This window comes from Mercenaria mercenaria, chromosome 6 (assembly GCF_021730395.1).
Source record: "Mercenaria mercenaria strain notata chromosome 6, MADL_Memer_1, whole genome shotgun sequence".
Lineage (NCBI taxonomy): Eukaryota > Metazoa > Mollusca > Bivalvia > Venerida > Veneridae > Mercenaria > Mercenaria mercenaria.
In genome coordinates, this window is record NC_069366.1 from 10,471,967 (window position 1) to 10,499,556 (window position 27,590).

The 27,590-nt window shown below is 35.0% G+C and overlaps 2 protein-coding genes across 3 annotated transcripts; one reads left to right on the forward strand and one right to left on the reverse strand.

Annotated features, from left to right (window-relative positions):
* The first annotated feature begins 974 nt into the window (after positions 1 to 974).
* LOC123549682 (uncharacterized) lies at positions 975 to 11,010 on the forward strand. 2 transcript variants are annotated; one of them, XM_045337963.2, is made up of 5 exons: positions 975 to 1,115; positions 6,129 to 6,339; positions 6,849 to 7,126; positions 8,671 to 9,575; positions 9,836 to 11,010. In XM_045337963.2, exons 2-5 carry the CDS (start codon positions 6,222 to 6,224, stop codon positions 10,740 to 10,742), a joined length of 2,208 nt encoding a protein of 735 aa, XP_045193898.2. In that variant the 5' UTR covers positions 975 to 1,115; positions 6,129 to 6,221; the 3' UTR covers positions 10,743 to 11,010. The 2 variants fall into 2 exon arrangements, with proteins under 2 accessions (XP_045193898.2, XP_045193899.2); XM_045337964.2 differs by having other exon boundaries at positions 1,005 to 1,149.
* A 5,555-nt stretch (positions 11,011 to 16,565) lies between these two features.
* Positions 16,566 to 24,644, reverse strand: LOC123549683 (uncharacterized). The gene is made up of 5 exons (XM_045337965.2): positions 24,546 to 24,644; positions 23,455 to 23,572; positions 22,584 to 22,819; positions 19,702 to 20,597; positions 16,566 to 18,587 (listed from the first exon to the last, which is right to left on the reverse strand). The coding sequence occupies exons 2-5, from the start codon at positions 23,570 to 23,572 to the stop codon at positions 16,982 to 16,984; spliced, it is 2,856 nt and encodes a 951-aa protein (XP_045193900.2). The 5' UTR covers positions 24,546 to 24,644; the 3' UTR covers positions 16,566 to 16,981.
* Between the last annotated feature and the right edge of the window lie 2,946 nt (positions 24,645 to 27,590).

Genomic DNA, 27,590 nt, shown 5'->3' on the forward strand with positions numbered 1-27,590 from the left:
GTTTTTAACGAAATCTGCGATGAATTAAGTCTGAAATCGTGCTCAATGAAAAAGAAAATATACGGAATTCTTATAATGTAACATTCATTCACAAAATTTGCCTCATTTTTGATAAAACTCATTCATTTTTGGTATGTATCATCTAAACATTCACCATTTAATCAACTAACTTCACCTTACCTACCGCTCATGTAAGTCATTTGGACTTCTACTGACTGGTGAACACTTGAAAAATGCCTTTCAAAAGCATCTCAATGAATAAACATACTTTTATTTGGTAATTATCCAAGTATCAGTAGAAAACGTAAGACCACGTTTACCACATCTCAACAAATGGTTGAAATCATATCGCTATTTCCATTTTGGTTCTTCAATCGTTTCTACACCGTGGTTTTGGGGGCAAGGGACAGTAGATTTGAAAACAATCCATAATTCTGCGCTGATACCAGTGCGAAAAAAAAAATCATAAAAAATCCAATTTTGATAACTTCAAGGCAAGTTTTAAGCAAATGTATTGCATAGACTTAGCACTTCATTATGTGACATTTTCAGCCTGCCGATTCTATTGCTTCTGTGACAAAAACGAGTAAAACGCAGGTTTCAGGACACCAAATTTTGAGGCAAAAATGGCCCAAAATGCACACCTTGCGCGACCTGTACCGTATTATCTGCAAATGACTGACCTAAAACACATGCATATTTTTAAAGCATGTGTTCAGGCGAAAATAATAGTGGGAAGAAAAGTGTCTCATAACCGTTTACTTTTTCCGCTATTTTGAGCTGACTCTGGATGGATGAATGACCATTTCCATTTCGTCTGAATTCGATACCTCAGGTAAGACATTAGACCCGGCCGTCTACACGGAGCTAGGAAAATCGATTCAAGCATCTATTTACTTTACACAATAACTACTCGTACGCAGGAATCCTCAGTTCAATAAACATCATAAATAACCAGTTAAAATATAAATACCTTTAAAGTGCATCTGTCTATTATTTCTGCCACTTTTACGAACACGAATATACAAGGTCATTTGTTTTTATCAGTGAACACACTATTTATAGTATAACGATATTAAAGATAGTGTATGGTTTTCCAACGGCAGTTAACTTAGGTGAGCTATTTTTTTTTAATGAAAGGATATATTGGTATGAAGGTAATTTAATGTTTATATAAATATTTGTACTGATTTATAACGCGTTGTAAAATCAATATGTTAACATAGTAGCTAACGAACGGATTAAAATATGTCCTACTTTCGATTTCGCTTACTCGTCCTACCCTCTGTTATACGCTTGCACGGAAGACTGCTAGTCTTGCTACCGACTAGGTAATCTTTTAACAAAACAATAAAAATCATTTCTCTTATATCACCCTTGTTATCCGGATAAAACGAAATGCTGTGATAATTCCAAAATGCTACAAAATGACAGATGAACGCTTCTGAAAATTTCATGTTTTTCGGTAAGTTGCTGTGGCTTGATAAGAGATTTTAACCACCAGATGTTGCTAAAAGAACGAATGGTGATTTGTTTCCATGGAACTCAAACTATGTTTTTTTTTGTGAATACAATACACAGTATGTTAAATAGTTTACAAAATCCATGTAAGTTTAGTTTGAAAATTCATAAAAAATATTTAGAATTTTTGTAATTCACTGTATATACAGCTCTACCATTTCACTATCTGACATAGTTTAGAGTAAGTAGTTTACGTTTGCCGTTTTTATGTCAAAACCATTTATATTGGTCATTGTGTGAAAAATGGATAATAGCCGAAAATGACCATGGATAATGCCCTACATGTGTTGTCTTTGAAAGTGGATAATAGCCGTCATAGACTTCTTTCATTTACATACCATTACACATTGACCAGTTTTGTGTGTGTGGACATGTTTTGGTGAATGAGTTTGTAACAACATGATTATATGAACTTGTTAACGATTTTTAGCTCGACTATTCAAAGAATAGTAGAGCTATTGGACTCACCCATGCGTCGGCCTTCCGATTTTGTTAAGGTTTTGTATGTAAGCAGGTATCTCAGTAACGACTTGTGGGAATGGATTGAGACTTCACACACCTATTCACTGTGATAAAATGACCTACACTGCACAGGTTTCATAACTCTATTTTGCTTTTTTACAAAATTATGTCTCTTTTTCGACTTAGAAATTCTTGGTTAAGGTTTTGTATGTAAGCTGGTATCTCAGTTCTCACTGATGGGAATGGATTGAAACTTCACACACTTGTTCACTGTCATGATTTGACATGCACTGTGCATGTCCCATAACTCTATTTTGCATTTTTTTTTCAAAATTATGCCCCTTTTTCAACTTAGCAGTTTTTGGTTTTAAGTTTTTGTATGTAAGCTGGTATTTCAGTGTCCACTAATGGGAAAGGATTGAAACTTCACACACTCAGTCATGAGCTTATAAGCACTGTGAAGGTTCCATAACCCTTTTCCCATTTTAACAAAATTATGCCCCTTTTTCGACTTTTGTATTAATTCAGTTGACAAGGCTGTTGAAAAGTCGAGTGTTGCTGTCCTCCGACAGCTCTTGTTATACTGGTAACAGGCACAGCAACCTAATAAGCAGAGCATATGAAACCCATCGCAGATTAAGAGTTTTTGCCTCATATGTTATCGGAAAGAAATTCTAACACTCTCTTTCCATGAATGTAATTCTTACAATTACAAAGATAGTCCGAATGATAACTTTGGATAAAACCCGATAAAGAATGCCGAAAAGATATGGCCATATATTGGCGCTTGTTTGAGTGCTGGTGGGGGGTACCCGGCAGTGAACCTTTGGCTCCTTAAGAAATGAATTTTGGAGTTTGGCTGGAGGCTATCTTCAACCTACCAAGGTCTACAAGACGTATAATACTGTCTTCAAAAATGCCAAGGATTTTCAACATCAGAAAACATACCACAGATTTTGAACAGCAGTCAAAATACCATGGTTATTATAGCCCAAGGAACAAAGCAAAAAAAAAAAAAAAGATCTCAATTACAATTCATAACACCAACCTAATGTATTGAACTTACAAGAGAAGAGAGAATGAGATATTGAACAAATATTAAGTTAATGGACGTAGATCTTATCCTATACACTGGGACCAACTCTTTATATTTCAGTATAGAAATGCATGTGAGTCTTGTATTGCAGATGAAATTTTGGTAGGGGGACAACTTTGTATGGAAAAGTTAACAAGTGTACTCAATTATTAAGTACAATATCAAGCTATTATCAGTTAAGGGATAAAGGAAATGTACTTCTATGAATTCACAGCAGTATTCAACATATTCCAGCAAACCTGACCTGTTAAAGTGCCATTATTTTCACACTCTTAAAATGCTATTCATGTGTTAAATTTACCTGTTCTGGCTTATTTAATTTTTTATCAAAATCTAGCAGAAAAGATACAGGCGTGTAAGCTTTAGAACCTTCTGACAGCAGACTTGAGTTTTAAAACAGAATTTTACAAAGATATAGACATTTACCCTTCAGGAACATCTGGTACTGACCATGTGTATAAAACATTACCTTGGGCATGCTACAGCCATTAGTTACCACATTTTATGAGTATACTTTTTCAATATACAATAATCGGTACCTTTAGAACAGCATATACAAAATTTCAAACTACAATATTGGCTATTATCCTCATAGAATTTCGGGCTTTATCTTCGAAATTTCTATAAACACTTGGGTCAGTATCCATAGACTACTACGTATGCTTATATATTTGTCAATGTGGGTTATTTGATCTAAAATAAAAACTATTGAACATGTTCCTTTTCATTGTTTATATAATAACTGAATAATACAAAATAATATTCATTACCGAAAGTCCATTAAATGAGGTTGACAACGCTTTGAATCGCCAAACTCACTCTCAAAAGCAAAATGTACACATTGTTTAGGGCTCTCCATACTGAACAATATGACCCATATTCAAATTGTTAAGTGCAAATGGTGCAGCTTCTAAACCATGTTGAATTAGTTATAATACTTTAAACAATCAGATGAGTAATAAGAAAATATTGACAAAAACAATGTCCATACCAAGTTTGACATTAAATTTTCCTCCAATTTGTATCATTTTGGAATTATCACATCATTTCGTATTATCAGCATAACAATGGTGTATATGTTTTGACCGATCTTTCTTAGCTCTGATTATCCAGTGTTTTGAGAAGAAAAGGGACATAATTATACAAAATTTGAATAGCCTTTTTAGTAGGAGTTATCTCCTGTGAACTAAACACAAGTTAGCAAATACATAGTGCGTACACTAAATGTGCCTGCACGCAGAGCTCAGTAGGCAGAGCGCAGTACCATGAAATGAAAAGTTATGAGTGTGATCCTTTCCCGTTACGATTTGGCCAAAGACAGTTTTTCCATTCTATTGCTGTAATTTATGTTGGGAAGTTATCATTGAAATAAAAATATTAAGGAAAGGTTGTGCCTAATCCTTGTATCAGGATTCAGACTCAAGAAACACTTTATTTTTTAGTATTTTCGAATATGGTTCACAAACCGTTGCCATCATCATGGCCGAGCAATCTGAATCCTTGTAATCGTCATCGTTCAAACTTTATGACGAACATTCATTTAATTCAGAAAGAGTAAAATACCGATTTTAAAAGTAATAATCATTACACGTACTAGAGACAGTGACACCAATAATCATAATAGTACATCCTCACATTAGTTATAAAAGGCTGACTATATTTCACATCAGTGCTCACTGTTTGTACCCAAAATTAAACGAATTAAATGTTGTCATTTCTGAACAAAATGTTTATGTTCACATTCCTATATAAAAAGTATATAGACATTTAAGTGCAGTTAGGCAACTGGATGTTTTATCTCAAGGATAGACTTACCAGAGGGATTTGGTTATATATGTTAGATACAACATTTTGTGTGTAAAGATCGAAGATTCGATCTAGAAAGACTTCCTACTGTGTCTGACTGGTTATAGTTCAAACAGCAAATCACTTACACATATAGATCACGATCATCTGAAGTTCAATGGCACCAACCAATCCAACAGGATTCTGCAGACGTTATAACACGAAAAAGAAAATGCGCTAACGCTATTCTAGCATAAAACGCGAAAACAAAACTATTAAATAAATACATTCTACTTCAACGTCATTAAATTTCCATGTAATGCGCGGGAATATCTGAGTTGCTTTCTCACGTTGACGTCGTTCCATTTGAATTATCCGTTTTGGGGCCGTAATACGTTTACACTTTGCCAACGAACGCGCATATATAAAAAGGTGTTATAACAGCACGTGAGCTCGACAATCTCTCTGTTATCAAACGTTTTCTCTCTTGTTAAAACACCCTCGATAAGCGACAATAACAGCAGTTCTGTAATATGATATTAAGATTATATATAATCCATAAGCCATCTCCATAACTGATCAGTATTTCCGTATGTCTTACACGTAAACATACAAAACAATTCAAGGTTCAATGTGTAATACTATTACATTTAGGTCTCCAAATCACTTTGATGAAACTCCTTTTTCAGAGCAAACCTGGTCAGTAATCGAGCTAGACAGCTATTGATGCGATTTTATATGTTGTACCTTTACGGTCGAAATTATAACTTGCATGCGAGTAAGTTCTTTGAAATACACGTGCTCGTACAAACGTATGTGTGCATGCTTGAATATAGAATTATAGGTGCACGCATACATGGACATGCATGTATATGTAAATAAGAGAACGCAAATGCTTGTAAAGTTATACGTAGACGTAACTTGTTTTTCAGTTAATTATTGAAATATTAGAGTGAAATATATCTGGTATTTTCACAGCGAAGAGTATGAAGTATAATTCCTCTGGTAATAGCTGTGAAAAAATAAATTTAGTCAGAACATGAAATAGATAGAAAATTGTTTCTTTAACATGTAATATCAAAATATCATTCACTCATGAACACTATATCTAATATTTTTATTTGCGGTAATTCCACTCGTGAAAATATTGCATCTGGTGTTCATTGGTGAAAGATATTTCAATCTTACACTGAATCAAACAAAACCCTTTATATAATTGCCCGGTACACTTGTAAATTTATAGTTGTACACGTATGCTTTTCAGGTGAGAGCACAGGGATAAGTGACATGGTAGTAGGAAAGCCTTGCAATGAAGAGATGAAGCATTTCTGTTGAAAGGTATTCGTCCGAATTGCAGATGAGCATGAGTGTGTCGGAGTTTCGCCACCAGTTTAACACGTGGGAGGTTTATCCACGCGTGTACCACTTTCAGAAAAGATACAAAGATGTTTACAACAGGTTTTGCAATATAACGGGTAAGTATTTGACAAAATATTGTTGTGCAAAAATAAATTGAATGCTTTGAATAAGGTTTCTTAATAACATAAATTATTTAACGGTTTTCTCTTCCGTAGAGCGATCATTTTTAATTTAAACTTTCCATCCTTTCTGTGTCTGCTCCCAGTTTATTACATTAGTCTATTTTTGACACAGCTTTAAATTTGTTATGTAGTGTTATTGACTGTAAACAAGTTGGCTCTTATTCCGTTTTTAGCTCGCACAGATTGGTTAAATTCTCACGAACGTTCACTTGCAAAGCACAGGTTCAATAACTAAGTTTTGCTTGGTAAAACAGTAATGCCCATTTTCGACTTAGTAGTGTTTCGTTAAGGGTTGCATGTTAGCTGGTACCTCAGTAATCGTAGTGAAAGTGGGGCTTAGTCAGTGATGATCGGACATGCAGTCCATAGATTTCACTTTGCTTTACTTTTCTGCTACATCTTTTGCCTTTATACAGTATCATGTGTAGTTTTTATTTTCACAGGTAAAGGACCATATTCGTTCATTTTCAAGAAATCGGATTTGTTTGACGACTTAACCAGCTTCAAAAGTATGCTGGAAAAACCACTACAGATATACGTCATTGGCCGAGAAAATCTTGACAAAGATGATTTAGTTGTAACGTCCGAACCACTTCAGCGTGCAAAGGGTGCTGCCTTGTTTCCACAGCAAGAAAAATCAAAAATGATGGTCGAAGACTACGGAATAACTCTTGTTGTAGCACACGTGCAGATAAAAGATATTAAAAAGAATGGAAAGAAGGTATCTAAATGTTGATAAGTGTAAGAGAAAATGCACTTACTGTTTTATTAAATTGTAGTGTGTTTAAGGCACGAAGTCCTTATCCGTCGCCATTTCTTGTTTTCCGTAATAAGTCATTTGAGTTGACATACGGATATATGCTTGTGTAAAATGGGCACTTGTATTTTAGTTGATGAAGTAAAAGGTCCACCCGTAGCCTGTATTTGTCAACACTTCAAATCCATTATTTTCCTTTTGCTCTCACATTGTTTAAATATAGTACGGACTGTAATGATACTTTATAACCTTAGGACACTTGGCACATTTCTACACATTTGCAAGACCTACTACGTTTGTTACAACACCGAAAATGGTGTCCGACGACCTTCAGCTTTTCTCTGAAGTAATGAAAATGAAAGAATACACATACTAAACTTGAAAACGAAAGTCGCATTTGTAGAAGTCTACATTTTAAGTACCCCTTGCCGGCGGGGGTAGAAAATGACGGCTGTATCTCCATGCAGAGGGGTACGACTCCCCCGAAAATGGAGCCGCCCGTTTGCCGTGGGTGGCGGCCCGTAAGCCGGAGAGGAGGGTCCTGGGTGTTAAGGTGCCCAATAGCACCCCGGGGAGGTGATGCATGCTTGTTTACTTGTATGCATCCCCTTTTCGGGGATGTGGGTGCCAACACACATTTTTGGCCTCTAATTCGGTCACACGTACATACATTTTTACATTACTGTTTTTAGATATGCTTTACATTTTACATGGATGTTTTTAGATACGTTTTACATTATTCATAATGTTCTTTACAATTTTTACATGGATGTTTTTACGTATGCTTTACATTTTCACATCAAAGTTTATGCTTTACAGTTGGTGTTATGACCATTTTGTGTCGCTTCGCCGTCAAACCCAACTCACTCACTCACTACATTTTAAGGGTTCATGCGCAGGGGTCATCCTGTCTAAAAGTTTGCATGTGAACTTCTGTTTGTTTCTTGCTGATGGGGAGTCACATTTCAACCCTTTCCAGTCATTTTTGGTCGTCTTTTATCTATAAAAAACATTGCAGGCGGAAAGAAACACAAATCCAACAGGTTTGGCTAACGGAACAAGGTAGTACGGACATTCTATATGTAGTACATGGCTATGTCACTTTTGTCAAATTCAAATTTAAAGTACATACTGTAACCCCCCACCATAAAGAAAATTGTGAGACACATCAAGTTGACTTTGTTCGTTCGTCTGTCCGAAACAAAAATGTGTCAGTCAAAATATGAGTGGAACCGATAAGTTTATTTCGTGTTTATCTAAAAATGCCACGAAATGTTACAAGAAAGTTATTATATGGTTTTATTTGGGATTAAACGTATCTCTGAACATTTCGAATTTTATTTTACTTTTGTTCTTTCAGTTTCTTGTATCTTATAGTATCCCAACGACTCCCCACCTCAGCATCCCCAGTTTTGGTTTCTTTAATATCAAAATTAAGTTAAGTGAGGGCCGAGAACGAACATCTAGATTTTTTATAAATGGTTGTAAATTATTTAAACTTATTTCAGGAAGTTCTAAACTCGATTCGACACTTTACGTCCAATCTTTGGAAAACAACACCAGTATCTGTCGACTCATTGCTCATCGTATGTCACACAAGTATGATATACAAAGCTGCGGCGTTGGAAGACTTCCGTCTGGACGTTCAAGAGGAATTGGAGAAGACCTGTGGACTAAGCCTTACAGCCGACCATTTCATTTTCGCAGCGAACAGCGAAATGGTCAGTACGAAAATCTCAGAAAAAATAGAAACACGAATCATTGAGAAATTCTACACGATGAAAGAACATTTGCAAAACTTCGTTAGAAATAGAAGTAACTTTAAGATGGAGAAAATTGACGTTGTAGAGACAGAACAACTAATAAGTGCAATACAGGGTTTTTTGAAAAACGGCTTAGGATTTGTTGATATATTAGAAGACAGTCAAGATATGGGCGAACGATTTGAAGAAGTAGTTCTACGTCATCTTATGTGCATTATAAGATGCGCTGTCCTGGATCCACTGTCATTAAAGTTTAACTTAACACAAGACACATGTAATCAGATTGCTCATCAAGTTAAATTGGAAGATAGAATGAAAAGGAGTGTTTCCAAAAACACTCGATACCACTTGAGTAAGCTACAGCACCCCTGCGAAGAAATGCGTAAGGCGATGAAGGAGAACAACAAATGGTATAGGTTTCCGGGAAGAAATTTCATGTTTATCGCATATCCATTGCGGGACGACATTCGACAGAACATTTTACAGTTGGAAGAGGATCTTGGAGTTTTGCGACGTACCGTGACTGTGATGAAGAAGATGATCTTTGAAATTAACGGGAACATCAAGCAATCCATTATCGAAGATGAAGTTTTGAAAAAGCCTAAACGGAACAAAGCTTTAACCGATGAATTAAGGAAAAGAATATTGTCGTAAGTTTCCTTTAGTTCTTACAGAAACGCGTATATACGTTTATTTTCTGTAATGTTTTTTATTGTATAATAGATTCTTGACGCATCTCTTCACTGTTTTCGGAAATTATTTTACGTCATTGTACTGAAAATTAGAATAAAAACATATGTTCGGTATTTTGACTGGTGTCCCTGAACTAAGCTTCTCTTTTTAAACAATTTCATTTAAATACGTAAAATTATTCATGAAAAAAATGACCTCCGTCTATATCTTTTAATAGAATTGATGGTGTTTATGGAACTGGAATAATATATGGCGAGTGGGAAATTCATGTACAAAACGAAAACGCTAAAATATCTGTACAGGAGCTTATGACGCACTTCAAAGTCAGACATCCAATTCGTGTTAGGAACGTACTTAAGGAGCCAAAGGACCTAGCAGGTGGTCAGGTGGAACATGGTGGAGTATTAGAGAGTGAGTGCCCTGGTGGTACATTTCGATCAGGTACGTTGGGTACATTTGCAGACAGCCATAACGACGACCTTTACGCCTTGACATGCGGTCACGTGGTTTATGCTGATGATGATAGGGAGCATAATATTTACATAAGGAACACTTCCAACGAAAGGCAGCTGTTTGCTAAAAGCAATCCATCTTTGACTGTACGCTGTGGTAACCAACAACGCGCGTTAATTGATATTGCAGCAGTAAAAGTAATTGATCCTGTCCGACCGAACTGCACAAAGTTTCTTAAGGATGCCGACGGAATGCTGAAAAGTGCGGTACTAGTGACGGAAAATATTATTGGTTTAAATGCGCCATACATTTTTAAACATGGTGCGGCTTCAAATTTAACAGAGGGTCTTGTCTGCTCTGAAGACTATTCAATCGCAGCTGGGTTGGACGGCTATATAGTCCTTATAGCTTCCCCTCCAGGGTGTGCTGATGATGAGACATATGCGAAACCCGGAGACAGTGGCTCCGTGAACTGCATGCCCGATGTCGATAAAAATAAAACAGTTAAGGTTGTGTCGATGCTAAGTGGTGGGGGTTTAGAATTGGATGAGTTTGATGAGCAACTGTATTTCTCGTTCCAGCTAAGTGTGGGCCTAGACACTTTAAGAGACAGGGATGGTGGGATAGAATTAAACCTTCCGTCTACACATAGTGATAGACCAATGTTTTGAATTTAATTTGATTAACAAGTTATGAAGCAATGATGCAATGCTATGCTTGAAAATGGAAACTACATGCTATTACGAAAAATGGTGGAAAGAGTGTTGAATTTAAGAGTTTCTAACACTTGGTAAATTCTTAAACTATAGTAACTGTAACAGTCTTTATGATAACGAAACCTTCGACTTTGGCTACATTTTGACACCTGGTGACGCCTTTGAATAAACAAAACTAACGTAATGAATTAAGAAATAAATTTAATTAAGTAACAAAAATGGAGCAATTTTTATTGAATACATTTTAAAATATGACTATTGCTGGCTAATAAACTGAACTTGCTATTTCTTCGCTTACTCTAATCGTGATCTACATCAAAAATACTCACGTTCAACTTTTTTCAAAATTACGTAAAGTTTGATATGAAAGTTGTACACTTTCAGGTATAACTTCAATTTCGCGGACAGGTTTGCCTTGTGCACCCATGTCAAGGACCCGGAGGACAGGAAGGCATATACTGTTTAAAATTTCCGTCCGTCTTTCCGTACGTCCGTCATTCACGCTAGTTTGTATTCTCATCTGCAACAGTTTCCATTCAGTTCGAATAAATTAAACTTAGTTTATATCATCAAAATGAAATGGAGCTACGCATATTTAGGAAATTTCATGTCCAATTTTCTCTTGAGTTATGCTCCCTCCTTAAATATTACAGTACTATAATATTATAACTACATGTGTATAACTCATGCATTCTGAATTTCCACAACAGTTTCTGTCAAATTCTTCTCTTGAGTTTTGGCCCCTGTCTGGACTTAGAAATATTGTAAATACATCTTTGTGTATTCAACTCCGCCTTTAGTTTGATCCCATTTAAAGAAAAGTGGATATACTTTACCAATATGAACTGTACATGCGCATATTGCCGGGACATTTTTAATCTACATTGCACTGACTTTTATACTCATCATTCTATATTTTCCATCCAATTCCAAAGAAACTTGGTAAACAGCATCAACATCAAGTGGACATAGAATATCGTCGGAAGTTACAGGTTTCTTTCATCCTTTTTGAAATCAATTAAACGTTTTCAGGGCAATGTGTCATAAAATTGTACAGTTACTTTATAAAGAAAATGTGTCAACTCCAATGCGTTATGGGATTATCATGATAATAGTACTGTTTTATTTTCAGCTGACATTAATTTTGTTCAAGGTTTTAAGTTTATTCAAGATTGACTATAAGTATACTTACTAGATGATTCATCATTCGCCGTCTCGCACCCGGTGTCATCATTTATACTTAAACATCTTCTCCTCGGATTTGTACCGGACTTGGTCAATAGTATCAATTTTCTTTAAATGGTTCAGCTTGGCCCTATTTAATGCCTTTCAGAGCTAGAAATAGAAAAATGATTTAAACGATATCTACTCAAGAACCACTGGATGTATTTTCACCAAACCTGTTCTGTAGTATCCTTGTAAGGATCTCTCTCATATCGATACAAATCATCTTGCTTGGCTTTTTGGGACCACCTGAACTGAAAATAGAAAGACAGTTTAAACGAATTCTACTTATGAACCGTTAGATGGATCGTCATCAGATTTGGTCTGTAGAATCCTTGTATCAACATCTCTCAGTTTTGGTCTAATGGTTATGCATGATTCCTTAAGGGACCGTCTGAGCTGTAAAAAGAAATTCAACATTTAACGACTTTCCTTATGAACCATTTGAAGGACCTTTAAAAACCTCGGTTCGTGCTATGCTTGTATGGTCCTCTCTCAAAATGTCAAAATTGTATCGCTTAGTCAGTTTTAGGGGCTAAGGATCTACACCAAGCTTGTTAAGAAGCATCTCTCAATTTGTTCGAGTGGTTTTAAAAAAAGAAATAACCTTATGAATCAATTAGTGGATCTTCTCCAGACTTGGTCTGTACCATCCTTGTATGACCCTTTCTCAAGCTTATCCAAATGGTTTCGCTTGTCACCTTTTTGTTTTCATTGCCTTTATAAATGGCAAGTTTCGTATAGCAAATGTGTTTAACTGTTATATTCCAAATCTGTATAATTTGCATCAGGTTAGTGAAATATGCATTTCGTTTTCAGTTTACGACAGCAAAGCAATTTGGCATAATTTGGTACACATCTTCACCGATAAAGCTAACTATAATCAGACATTTTGTATACATTATGTGCATCATACACTTACTGTTTTATCGATACCTGTCGATATTAAATGGAAGAAGAACAACGTTTAATTATTAAGCTTACATAATCTGCCTTTACAGGCTAGTTTGTTTCAAATTTAATGTCATTTCAGATTCTGCCAACCCATTTTCCTGTATGTTATCGATGTTATTTCATAATAACACTTCTTTCCTAATAATTTAGTAATAAATATTTATGTTATGCGTCGGACATGAAAATACGATAAGCGCTATGATGTCTGTATTCGGAGTTCCGGTCATGATGGCGGGGCAAGACGGGATCTTTGTGACATTGATTTTATTGTTTTTAACATATTCAGAGCTTACGTTTATATATTTTACAATACCTACGCACCAGAGTTCATCATTATACGGTTTGTGAAGTATTGACATACTTTTCGTACTCAAATGGCTTCGCATAAAAGGAACAATCGTGGTACAAGGCAGTTTTCAAGAAATCTGACAAACAAACTATATTTTTATCTATTTTCTACAATGTGTAGATGTCCAACCACATCCAGGACCTTCTGCTAAAAGAAATACATGTAATAATAATTCATCACAACAATCTGATAACAGGAAAGGGAGACAACTGAAGTAACCGTGTACATTTTGTTACAAAGGAGTTATCTTAACTAGTAAAGCTGGTATCAACGACTATTGTAAACAGTGGACACACGTTAAGGTAGTTCTGCACGGATCGAATTTCTCTTCTACAAATTGTAGAATTTGATGAAACTCCAATTTTTCAAAACTTCAAAATATACCCAGAAATTCAGCAAATAAAAAAGATAGGGTCGTATGTTAGATTTTTTTGCTAGACTAATTTAAAAATTTTGGACCCCAATAGAAATCTATGGGAAAATCATGACTTTCATAACATTTTCGTGAATAGAAAGTTTTCTACAAATAAGATTTTGATGAAATTTCTCACATTTGTAACATGTGGCTTATTTTGTGGTGAAATACAATGTATAGGTCCGTGAGCTTATGTCTGAGATATTTAATCATGATTTTAGTTAACCGAATATTTCACGCTAATTTTGAGACATTATTTTGAATTATTCAACGTGTCATAAGTTTCAATATCATATTTTGACGTTAGAAATATAGTAACAGTGCTATTTTAATAAATTTACTCACATGTTGTCATTAAATTCATAAAGTTATTTCCATACCCCGGGTATGAAAATAATTTTATGAATAAACCTGTATGCCGAATTCAGGCTTCATTCTACGTTTTCCGGATAAATTGATTTATCCAATACTAGTAATCAAGACATTGCCTTCTTAACATCCATATATTCTCAATTCTTTGTTTTGACGTACTTTTGCCAGCCACAAAACTGCGTCCACCTGAGAAATTGTCATTTTGAGCGAGTCTGAAATTAATTTGTAAATAGCGTAGAGTAAAATTTTTCTGTTCCACGATCTTTTCGAATGACTCTTGGAACAATGCCGCCAAAATGCGTTATAATATTAAGATAATAAAGTGCGATCAGTCTAGGACTTCAAGTCACATGATTTCCTACTGAAACCATCGACGCAACCGTGAATCGCAAAACGAAACGCTTTCAATTAAACATTTCCGTTTCAATTTGCAAGGCAAAATTGGGTCCGGGACACGAGTATTCCCGTCTTCTTCTCATTCATATTTCATATTTTTAACTTTTAACTTCACGATTTCGATACCAAAGTTGAGAAGTTTGAATTGAGAAAGTGAGAAATGTGAATTTTCACATTTCCTATTTCACGATTTCGATTCCAGAGTTGAGAAATGTGAAGTGAGAAATATGAATTTCACATTTCACACTTCTCATTTCACAGTTTCTATATGTTTTATTGTGTGAACTAAGAAATGAAAAATAGAAAATGGGAATACTGAAATATCAAGTCATCACCGGGCTTTCGTACAAAAGTAACATTATTACCTATCTAAACATGAGACATGATATTTGGGAAAATCACATGATCAAAATACATGTAATCTCTAAACCAAAATAAGTTAATGAATATTATACGATAATATTGAAGCAACTTTCGTTGTAAATCTAACTATAGCCTTTCTTATGACAACATAGATGTATCGTAAAACTACATATATTTCAATAACAATTACTTTCTGATTATCTCAGGAACACTTCAAGAAACTGACACTTTTTATTTTTCTTAGTATTTGTAATTACGTGATATTTATCATTATTGTCAACTACACAATAATTTAATAAATTTCATTAGTCATGTTAAACTATGTTAAAATTTCATATTTTATCCTGGTATTTATTCATGTTCTTTTTAAAATATAACTTTTGTTTAGAGGTTATTTTGATTACATGTTATTTTCCATAGTGATTCCAAAAAATGTCTTAAAATCAGCTCGAAAAGCTAAAATCTGTTAATAATTTGCAAATATCTCGAAAACAAACACACGGACCTACACCTTTCATTTCAACTTAATATTTTAAGTCATATGTCTATTAATGACTGAGAAATTTCATTGAAAACTTCATGCGAAAATGATTTCAAAATTGTGATTTTCCATGTAAGTAGACTCCCATCATGAAAACTTATGTCGAGCAAACCATCTAGCAAAAGACGCTACTAGTACCGTTGTAATATGCCAAGTTTTCTAGTACATTTTGGCGTTTTGAAAAATCAGGGTTTAATAAAATTCTACATTCAATTTGTTGAGACAGAAACGATCCGAACGTGCAGAACTACCTTAACTACCAATTTCGTCATATACTTATCAATTGTGCTAACTCAATGACGTTGGACACACTAATCATAACAAGTAACCCCGAAAACAATAAGACTTAAATTCATTTAGCCATGACAGTTCCAATAAGTTAATTCTAAAATAACAAGAGATTTCCGAGGACAGTAACAACCGAATATTCAACACCCTTGTCAATTTAATAATTTAATAGATATAAGTCGAAAAAGGGGCATAATTTTGTAAAAATGCAAAACAGAGCTATGGATTTTGTAAAGAGCATGTTAAATCATCACAGTGAACAAGTGTGTGAAGTTTGATCCATTCGAGTTAATGGATACTGAGATATGAGCTTACAGACCAAATCTTAACTCGAAAAAGGAGCATACTTTTGTAAAATAACAAATCAGAGTTATGGAACCTGTGCAGTGTACGTCAGATTATCACAGTGAATCCATTCCCGCAAGTGGTTTCTGAGATACTTGCGTAGATACAAAAGCTTAACCAAATCGGAACGCATATAATCCTGGGCGTTGAATTCTTCATGTAAGAAAGTCATTGACGGAAGGTCGATGGTTCTACCCAGGCACTCGCGTGTGATGAAATAATGCACAGAAGGGCTCTTGGGGTCTTCCTCAATCATCAAAGCCGGAAAGTCGCCATATGACTTATGTTTGTGTCGGAGCTCTGCTGGGGAGATCTTGCATGATTTTTGTGAGAACGAGAAGAGTGGGTAAGTGTATACCAAGAAATATGCGCGGTCGATATACAGAAAAAATTACTCCTTTATGTGTATTTTGGAACGGGGGTTGGGGAGGGAGAGGGCCATAATATCATTCTGCAAAAGACCTAGTGTATATTCCTTGATATAAGGCTGGTAATCATTTTGTCACATGAAAAATCTTATTATCCTAGAGCTATTATTTTATTAATTTATTTACATGTTTTATCAAAATACAACGTCATTGAACACTGTGTTTAATTTGCATTGAAGTTTGTCGATATTTGCAGAAGATTAACTTTCTGAGGTAAAACAGACACATATTATGGTTTGCAATGTAAACAAGAATTAGTTAGATTATTTATGAAATAACCCTATAAGACTTGTATGCCACAACAATATGGATTTTCCTCAAAATTTAACGATTACATATCACAATTAAACGCTTCCAACTATTAAATAAAAAAAAATACAATCATTTTTAAGTAGAACTTTAAAAATGTGTCTAGTCTATCATCTGTCAGTAGAGAAAAGGCACATCTAATACAAACTGCGACTACTGACTAAAACAACTTTAATAGATAATACCAGACTTAAACAGTTTTGGAACCAGTCAAATGTCCAACGCATACTCTTGCTTTAGCTTTTCCAATGCTACATTCAATTTAAAAGACAAGCATTTCGGACCTTCGTTTCCTTCAATTTTGAAATCGCCGGCAGAAAGCATTGATACAGCTAGATAAGTAAAGCTGTTGTGGGATACATCATGTGTACAGACTACTGATCCACTGTCTCTGCTTTGTGCAAACACACTACAAGGCGTTTCTGGTTCACCTAATTCAGAAGAAACAGACTGAACGTCTCGAATATACACTAGACAATTTCCATTTACATCATCCGAACCACATACTTCAAGCCATGGAGAATCAGAGCTGGACTGCTTGTCTTTCAATCTTACTTTTCCACTTGTAGGGCAGCCGGATTCTAATGTAATGCTATCGCAATTGCCAATATTAGAACACCTATTATATATTGTACCTGTGCTCGTTTCTTCAGGCTCATTACTTGCTGTCCCGTATATTGGCGTTCCTTTTAAGGTTGCCTCATCTATTTCCATACTGCTTCCGTCTTGTTCAAACAACTGGGAAGGATAATGTTTGTAATTTTGGGTTGTTATAGGACTGACGTCGCCCGTCATGCCATTTGGAACGTCTTGCACCCTAGAAGTTGGTGAAGTCGTGCTGTGTTTAATCATTTCTGATGGGAGTGCACCGGTTTGAGTTTTTGGAGAACCGAAGTGTTTTGTAGTGTCACTTTGATCGCCTGATACGACTTCCATCCCTGCATTATTCCGGTCTTGATCAGTCGATTTTGACGGACATATATCATTCTGACGGGTAATAGGACTAAAGTCGTATGTAGAGTCATCCGGAACGTTCGGAACGATATCTATCATGACTAAGTACTCTTTAGCTTCTTCATCAAATCCTTTGTACACATAGTCATCAGACACGACAAAACCTTTTGTTTCGCCTGTTGCGGCTCCATACTTGTAAACAATTTTTCCATTTAAAGATGCAGGATGGTCATTAGATATTTTGGCAGTTGTTATGCGTCCGACACTTCTCTCCAATGACCGTTTACATTCTTTTTGTAATAAAGGAAGTACTTCTAAAACTGCAACATCTATGTATTTAAGTTCCCCATTGCCAGTTTTAACTATTTTTGGACATTTGCTAAATGGTTCTGGTCCACCTTTGTCGATAAATATTTTTTTATTTTCACCTACGACATGACCACATGTAAGGCCATGAAGTTTTTCATCTTTGGTGACGATAAATGCCCCTAGAGTCCCGAATACATATGTTCCGTTTTCTCGACGAAGCAACTTGTCACCAGGTTCATAACTAGCAGCCATTTCTTCTGGTTTCTTTAGGATGTATTTAACTGTGTGTTGCCCATTGAAATGATTTTTCTGCAATTCTAAGGCAATGTCTGACTTCAGTTTTGATAAGTATATCGTTTGCTCGCATGACTCAACACCGTCTGAAGACTGTTTGGAGTATGTTGTTTCTCCACTGCTCCGTTTACTTGCACCATCATTATCTCTAGCTTTGTTAGGTGCTGTCATTGTATCTGCTGAGTCCTTTACTATATATTTATCTACATGAATCTCTAGCTGACCGTATATTGTGCCTAGACCGTATACACCTGGAATGCTAAAATCAAATTAATACGGATTAAACAACTTTGTATTTTGACCTAAATAACGATGAAATCATATTTATCTAAGTATATTTATCTAGGAAACCTTTCAAGGCAGAATACTGAAAACGATTACTGTGTAACAGATATTTAGATCTGATATATGTGTAAAACTGTAAAACACAATACTAATGTTTTTCATAGCTTTTAACTATAAAATATAAATCTTATCGCTCTTTATTTCTAGTGTACTAGACTTTGTTATGTAAGATAAGATAAGATAAGATATTTTATTATAGTCTCACACTGCATCAATACAAAAATAATACAGTTACATTTACACATAAAATAAGCAAACATTTTTAAACAGAAATTTAAGAGACTAGGAGGACATTGAGAGTTACACCTTTTATAAGCTGGTATAAATGCTGTTGTTGCTGCTACTGTTGTTGCTGGGGTTGTTGTTGTTTTTGTATAATGCAGACAGAATTTTGGGTTTGTTTCGATGATGGTTTAATAATGTCAGTTATGCTGCCGATAAAAATCGACCACGTTATGTACAATTGTTTGAGATGTTTGAACTGTTTGATTTAAGTATATATTTTGTGAAAGTATTTCACGAGTATCCATACTGAGTGCAAAGAAATTCGCGTAGACATGTGGGCAAATTACCATTTATTATTTATTATTTGATAATCACATCTAAATAATGTTTTAGTAACGCTAGCCTTGTTCGTTTCTTGATAAATCTCTATAATTTCTTTGGTTTTAAGCGATTATTTTCTTACTACAAGAATTTTATTATATATATATCATACATTCTGGCCAGCTTTGAATCACAGGAAATACGCAAATGTTATCAATCACGTTTATTACTGTAAAATATAATTAAAGACAAATTTAGCTCATTGGAGCAGGCGCTAGAGTGGTATGAGGGACGTAGAAAATTTAACAAAATTAAATTAAGAAAATATACTTTATGTTGACATATTTCTACGGAGGCTACGCTTTAGAAGTTGCAGCAATTTTTTCCGACAAATCTGTCAGTTTGATGGTGTTTTGAAAATGTATAAAAGTATGTATATTGAGCAGTAAACTGGTAAGAAAGGCTGGCCGAAACCTGCTTACCTTAATAAGGCGTGTCTTAGTTCTTCAGATAACTTGGGCTCCTGTGGAACAATAAGTTCACTTCTGTCTCTGTTTGTTTGTTTCAAGTAGCCTTGCGTTTCAAATGCCATTCGCCGGATTACCATTGAAAGGCGCTGTAATGAAAGAAACTTTTTCTCAACTTTATCTATTACAGGTTCCAGGTCTTTCTGTAGCAGGTAACAAATGAAATCGAAGTTGTAGTATTTCTGTGCGTCGTTTTTACCACACCGTTTGGTTTTATATGTAAATGCTGCAAGATTTCGAAAGTGATGCGTTGTATTTTTTGAGATAGCTTCCGCCAAGGCGTCTTCGAGTCGAATCTCGTGCAGGAGCCCGTTGCATATCCATTCCTTGAACCCGAACTTTTTTGCTAAGGGAACAACAAGTGTACATCGGACCAAGCGACACAAGGAACCAATTATATGCTCAAAAATCACACCGCATTGTTTTTCTTCTATATCTTCTTTCAGCTCCACTTCGACATTGTTATGAGCATTTCGTAGGAAGTCTTTTATAGAAGCAACTACTGTATCAGAATCCAATACATTCGTCTTTCCTATGCCACTTTCTCCGGTCACGCACTCAAACCTCTTAAGATGGGAATGTATTCGCAAAAAAGCAGCAGCAATACTTTTCTCAATTGTGTCAGAAATGTTTGTCTTCAGGTCATTTTTATTGAAAACGACTGAAATATCGCTTTGTTGAGAATAAAACCCTTTCAGATCATCGCCTAGCACTTCAAAAATTTCCCTTCGGACATCATCAATTTCGCTTTCTGTGTAGTGTTTGTTTGAGCCGCACTTGATGAATACATAAGCATTCAGTTCTGACCTTGCAGTTTCTGTGGCAAAAGCTTTCAGTTTCACTGCAATATCCTGGAATAAAATATTTTAAAATTCATTTCAAACAAGGAAAAAGCATAATTAGCTTAATTAGGAAAAGTCAAATTCAGAGAACATAGCCACATCTACAGCATGCCTGTGTAAATATATTCACGTGCATACTGATTGAGCATATATACAAACACAAATGAAAACAATATTTTAAAGGTAGAATAAACAAACAGACATAACAAACATGAAAAACATACAGTAATTAGAGTATCGTCCTCGAACGATCAGTGTCAAAAGCACCACTGCCCCTGCGGTATTTAAACTTAGTTTACAGACCATAAGCAGCTGCTATGTTCATATATTAGAAGGAATAATAACTACAATTACTTCGCACCAGGTGAATCCCTTAAACTCCTTACAGTGTCCACAGTACCATATCGTTAAAGAAAAATTTAAGCATGAATAAAACTATATAGACTCAATGACTTTGCGGAAGCTATACCAGGAAGTGAAACATCTGTTAATGGCACGAAAACAGGGCAGTGTATAATTATCATACAGGTCCACCCCTCTTGCGGTAAGGGTACTTAAAACCTAACTGTCATGGAGTACACCCGCCTGTCCCGTCATTACTAAACCTCAACGATTCCAAAACATATTGCACAGGTTGTACAAAACAGGATAAAAAGTTGTATTTTGCTCATGTGGATTGTGCTAGGGCTGGAACACATGAAGCCGATGCATTAAAAGCAATTAATGGTGTTTTGATTGTAATATATATATATAGTAAAGTTAGGGCTAATGAAATGTCATTTACAAATAAATGAAACAGGTAGATGCCCTAATACAGAGCTTGAAGTACACTTGCGGTTATAATTGTTCACCTGAACGTTCGGAATCGGCAAAAATGTTTTCTCCTATTTTCGACATACTTTCAGCTTAAAACATTATCAGATAATCCATGATGTTTGAGTTTATTGTTTGGCAGGGTTGTACCAAGTCCTATACTTTTATTTTATAAATGCGAAACATGTCAGTATATAAGACGCAAAAAATTCCAAAACTTAGAAGTAAAATCGCAAATCTCATTCATAAATAGAAACAGACAATCCTTATCAGCTATTATGTTGCTTGGTTGCATTTTGTGTTTGCCTAGAATCTTCTTATTTATCGCTTTCATTCAGTGTCTATGTTAATACGTATTTCTTAAGTAAATTTGTTTTTCAAATTCATAAAAGTCTTCATACTCTTTGTTGAAAAGTACTTGTAAATAGAAAAATAAACGTGAATGTTCCAAAAGGGTTGCTTATATTTTAGTATATTTGAAATACCCAAGAATATTTACAAACTATGAATATAATTTGTTAAAACAATCGTTTATAACATTCAACATTAGTATTTGTGGTAAATAGAAAATTAGATAATCTTTATTTACATGTCAAACCGAAAATTATTTTAATCATCATAAATAACCAGAAGTTAAATGCCTTTCCATTTCATTTAGAAAATCGTCCAGGCCAAATCTCTGTTACCTTAAGTTGGTTAAGTCACACGTGTAATCAAGGGGAGGCAACAAATTTTCTTCTGTTGTATTCATTGAGTAGTCATTTTTCGTGGCAATTATGAAGCTTTTGATAGTAATGTCCCGAGATATTTAAATGAAACCGACCTGGATACAAAGAAAACAGTAAAAATTAAAACCAATTTTCATCAAAATTACATTGGATGGACTTGATATTACATTGTGTAAATATCAAAGAACTGATTTATATAAAAGAATATTCAATTTGGAAAATGTAATTATGCATCACAGAACTTTTAAAATTTACAGATGGCCTTGGCAAAATACTGAAAGCGGTCAGTCAAACAAATTACCGCCTTGGGTGGTTGCCTTTGTACGTAATTTGCCTTTGAAATTGCATGCCATGAAAACGGCGCTTTCAAAATCCAAAACCCTTTATAACTGAATCTAAAAGTATCATAATTTACTTTGAGCATAAATATATATGTCGCGTAAAAATAAATAACCTGTAATTCTTTTTGGTCCAATGTTTTCGAACTGAGGTGACATACAGCAACTGCAGTTCTTGGTTCTTCAGCTTTTGTCGTTTGTTTTCTAGATGTAGAAGTATTGAAAACAAGGTCGCTGTCATTGATATCATTCAGTCCTATCACATGTACACATATTCCACATTCCAGATCGCCTTCTAGTCGTTCAAGCAAAGACAAAAAAGGTTTATCACGCAAACATCCTGGAAGGGCACCTAAATGTGAAGATGAAACGTTTCGATAAGTAAAATATTTTTTTTTTCAAAACTACTAAACTAAATATACAAAGGAATTTACTAATTTTCTCACACGTGAGCTTGAATGCACAGAATGAATATGCAGGTTCAGTTATATGATGTTCGCCTTTTATTGAACCCAAGTGAACTTCGTGCAACCGACCTTTGCCGTTTATAAGAACGTGCAAGGCGCAAAGACTTAGTACATAAGTTCGTACTTTCGCACTTCGCCGTCGTAGCACCACTGCTCGTGTATACAGGGAGAAGGCCCTTATCATAATGAGACACCGTAGTTTTAAAATGAATACTGCACGTTTATATATAGAGGTCGTTCTCTATAATTCACTCTCAAGTTCTCAAGCTGTATAGTTTTTAGTCGTATCACCGACCGTTAAAAGGCGAAGACTGGCATTCTTATAAAGGCATCCAACGAACCAAATGAAAAATGTCTGACTGGACGGAATCGTCAATTTGTTCAGTGAAGACAACGAAGATTATGGATAAATTATAAAAGATAGAATTTTACCATTGTGCACGTGGTCTCATAATTTACCATAAATTTCATCATAAATTTTGTAGACATTGAATACTTCTTTGAGCTAATGGGTTTTTACCTGTGACTCTTCTGAATCTTGTAAGTAGATCTGCAAAGCGTCTTTGAAAATAATGTACACGAGGATACACATCCAAGAAAGGGAACGAGTGAACATATTCAGTCACTGTGTCATTCATCTAAAATGTGAAGAAACATAAAATATGCAAATATAATGTAAAGATACTGTCATTTTCTTTCCAAACAGACTAGTTGAAAGGCTTCCTGAACGTACCTGAAATAAGATCAGAGAAAAATACCTCAAGTGCTTTGAGCCGCACTATGAGAAAACTAACATAGTGCGACTGCGACCAGCATCCGCGCAGTCTGGTCAGAATCCATGCTGTTCAAGCCTCTTGCAATTAGAGAAACCGTTAGCAGATGCACAAGCTGCTCTGGATTCATGCTTGTCGCAAACGCACTATGTTGGTTTTCTCATTGCGCGGCTCATTTATCATCACGGTTAATTTCATGAGTTTGGGTAAATCCCCTTACATGAAGTTTCAAATATACTTCAAATAACTAAATTGTTTGGAACAAGACTAAAATAATTTTGACTGTCCATAGTTTATAAAACTTTCTCCCCTAAAAGTCTTAATAGTAGTTTGTATCATGATATATGAGCCGCGCCATGAGAAAACCAACATAGTGGCTTTGCGACCAGCATGGATCCAGACCAGCCTGCGCATCCGCGCAGTCTGGTCAGGATCCATGCTGTTCGCTAACAGTTTCTCCAATTCCAATAGGCTTTAAAAGCGAACAGCATGGATCCTGACCAGACTGAGCGGATGCGCAGGCTGGTCTGGATCCATGCTGGTCGCAAACCCACTATGTTAATTTTCTCATGGCACGGCTCATATATAGATATCCTGCGTTCTGACTTTTGTTTGCAATTAGGGCCTTACCTGGTGAATATAACTTGTGGACTACGCTCCTACCTCCCCGCCAACGTTCACCCTGGATCCTACGCCAGTGGATTTTAATATACCATAACTGTGATGTAACTATTCGCTAATAAATGGTGCTCTGTTTCGATTATTAACATTTACAATTTTTGCAGCTCCGTAATAATGAATTCGCAAGTAAAAACAATAAAAGATATTAAATTCTTACCTTTGTTAATATTAACGCTTAATACCGAAACTGGAAAACCCAGGGCTATATTTAAGCCCATTATGACGCAGTTTATGATAGCTCTAATCTGGTATCAAGATACCATTGAATGTTTGGTTGAGTAATTCAGTAAACAATCCTATTTTCTTCCTAACTTTTATCAATTTATGATAAACTTTCACGAAGAGAGCGTGCAGGAAAAAGTAATGTTCTATAAACATAATGAACAGTTATGTTAATGTACATTTTTGTATATTGTCTTGTTTATATTTATTTTAACGATGCGTTTAATTTCATAAATATAATCATTGTTTTGATTTCTGCCTTTTTCATCAAACAGAGGAAATTATTAAAGGTATTCATAAAAGTACATCTATTACTGAATAAATGTCAGGGCTTAAGCTAGGCTAAGATTTTAGGGAGAAGTCACTTCTCCCTCAGGTAAGATTAGGGAGAAATGGAGAGATTTTAGGGAGAAGTGGCGAGATTTTAGGGAAAACGTGGAAAGATTTTAGCACCATGACATGCAAGCTGAAAAAGGAACTAAATATGCTTAATATAACGTTACTATTTTCATTATTCCCTGTCTTTGTTTACAAAGTCTAATAATTTAAAGTAAATAACAAATCCACTGAAAATGTCAGTGATTCTGTTTTCTTATCATTTTTGGTTGCGGGTTTATCCCGCGGCCAAAGTTAAGTGTATTTCTGTCAATCATGTAGCATCTTTATTTGATTCCAAATCACATCCAAAGGAATTTGTTCATGTGCTACACAAAGTAGTCCCATTCATGAACAATGCGGATGAATTATCAATGATCAAGCAGTTCTTTTTCATCCTCTATCCTTTTACACTGGCCATTTAGATTATGTAAGATCTGTCAATGATTAGGTATTCCAGCCCATGGTTACATCACTGACCTCCAGCTGTTCATGTAAGGTCAGGCAGAGTTTACAAATGTATCTCAGATATGAGGCACATTAGTATTTGTTTCTTATACATGTATATTTATAGATTGGCATTTAAAGTGAAAACAATATTTAGCTTACCAAAAGGTTCCTTCTAGCGCATATAAACTATTCTTTTTATGGATTTATTGTTTTAGCATAATGTTACAAATGTTTAATGATGCAATGAGAAAAATATTTTCTGCCATTTTTGGTACAAACTTACCTATTTAAGAACAAATCTAAGTATTAACAGTTTTATCATAACCCAAAGTTGCTTTTTTAATATAATCAAGTGCAGTATATATTATGCTATTTGGAAGCATGTATTTCACTTAAGGATTTTCATCACGCGACTATACCAGCGAGTACCTGCACACCTAACACAAAGAAATTTCATACATGCATTTACGATTTGAAAAACAAATCAGGAAGATTAAAACTATACGCAAAAGAAAGCACTTGCAAATCTGATACGTTAGAAGCTAAAAAAATCACGTAACCAGGGACAATTTCATTACGTATTTTTTTTTAATCTCGATTTTTACTATGATATATTCAGTCGAGGAGTTACAGAATTTAAACTTAATTATTGCGTACTATTGTTCTGTTATTTTACGTAGCTGTATTGCATTAAAGACTGAAATAAAGACTGATTATGGGTAAACACTTATTGGGCTACAGGCTATTTGTAATGAATATGCATGGTCAAAGATGGCGGCACCCTACGGGAAATCGGATTCTTTTGACGATATCCTTGTATCCATTACATTCTCAGTCAAATGTGACATGTTCACCATAAGTGTTCCTTCCCTTGAGAAGGAACACTAACTCTAGCAAAACCCGCAACCATCAGACATCTCAAGGCTTTGATTAACCTTGTGAATCTAATGTGATTAAACTGCAAATTCAAGTTTTTTTCACTCTTGCAATGAGTGTCCAAACCAAGAAAAACCTTTAAATATGAATACAGTTAAAAAAAGTTAATTCCATATCAGCAGAAAAAAATAAATCAAGCTCCCAGTGCTAATGCACTCAAAGTCAGTCACTTTAAATAACAAGTATGTGAATTAAATACATGTCAATAGCAGTGACATCACTATGACATCACACGGAATACACATCTTCTTTGTCACCTTCGCACTTCTCCGTAATCTGAAGTAGGCGGAGCTTAAATTATGCCAACGTGTATTCCAGTCAAGTGTCAACAGGCCGATAGCGGATAACTGGAGTGTGGATAAAAAAATCGGGCGACTTGAATTTCGCTTTGATGTTAGATTAGAGCGAAGTAGGGAGCTACAAAGCGACTATTTCGCTCAAGTCGCTCCCTTGTATATATGGATTCATTTAATAGCTCTGGTAAATGCTTGAAGGTCGAATAATACCGAGTGCAAATTAGCGATATTTCGTGTAAGCACTATCAATTTATGCAGAAACAGGTCAGCGAGCCGGAATTATTTTCTTCAATCCTGCCCTTCCCAATAAACTCTCTACTACATACACAAACAACTAATTTGTTCAAAATACATTAATTATTTTCTATTTTCATTCACTGTTTTAGGATAATGTTTTACATTATTATGAGGACCATATGTTAGAGACTGGCTGTTGCCAAATACGTTATCCTCCTTAAGAAAAGTTATCATTATTATCATTTTCATTATTATTATAATAAACAGTATATAATAATAATTTCTTTTCGAATTCACTCGGTATTTCATTTTTCAGTAACTGTAAAAATAGATTATAAGTGTAAACTATATGGAGAAGAAAATTTATGCATGTTTCCGATCTCTTGCTTTTCATGCCACTGTCTTTTCAGTTGAAATTTGTGTAAAAGTATTGTCTCATGCTTTGAATTATATTCTGGAGATGAAAGGGTTGTTTTTAAGATTCCAACCTTGATATGACAGAGTTTTTAGTTAGAGTATATAATTTCATTTACATAATATTAGGCAACTTCATTAATTAGGGTTATAACCCAACCTTGATATGACAGAGTCCTTACCTAGAGAGTATATAATTTTACATACACAATCTTAGTCAATTTTATTTATATTGGCTGTAACTAATAACCCAACCTTGTATATAACAGGAT

What these genes read in the sequence shown, in the direction of transcription:
- LOC123549682 (XM_045337963.2), top strand. Translation starts at nt 6,222, where the DNA reads ATGAGCATGAGTGTGTCGGAGTTTCGCCACCAGTTTAACACGTGGGAG. An exon ending in TTAAAAAGAATGGAAAGAAG is followed by an intron (nt 7,127 to 8,670) that starts GTATCTAAATGT and finishes AACTTATTTCAG; the next exon opens with GAAGTTCTAAACTCGATTCG. An exon ending in TTAAGGAAAAGAATATTGTC is followed by an intron (nt 9,576 to 9,835) that starts GTAAGTTTCCTT and finishes ATCTTTTAATAG; the next exon opens with AATTGATGGTGTTTATGGAA.
- LOC123549683 (XM_045337965.2), bottom strand. Translation starts at nt 23,572, where the DNA reads ATGAATGACACAGTGACTGAATATGTTCACTCGTTCCCTTTCTTGGAT. An exon ending in AAGATTCAGAAGAGTCACAG is followed by an intron (nt 22,820 to 23,454) that starts GTAAAAACCCAT and finishes CTTCACATTTAG; the next exon opens with GTGCCCTTCCAGGATGTTTG. An exon ending in CTAAGACACGCCTTATTAAG is followed by an intron (nt 18,588 to 19,701) that starts GTAAGCAGGTTT and finishes ATTTGATTTTAG; the next exon opens with CATTCCAGGTGTATACGGTC.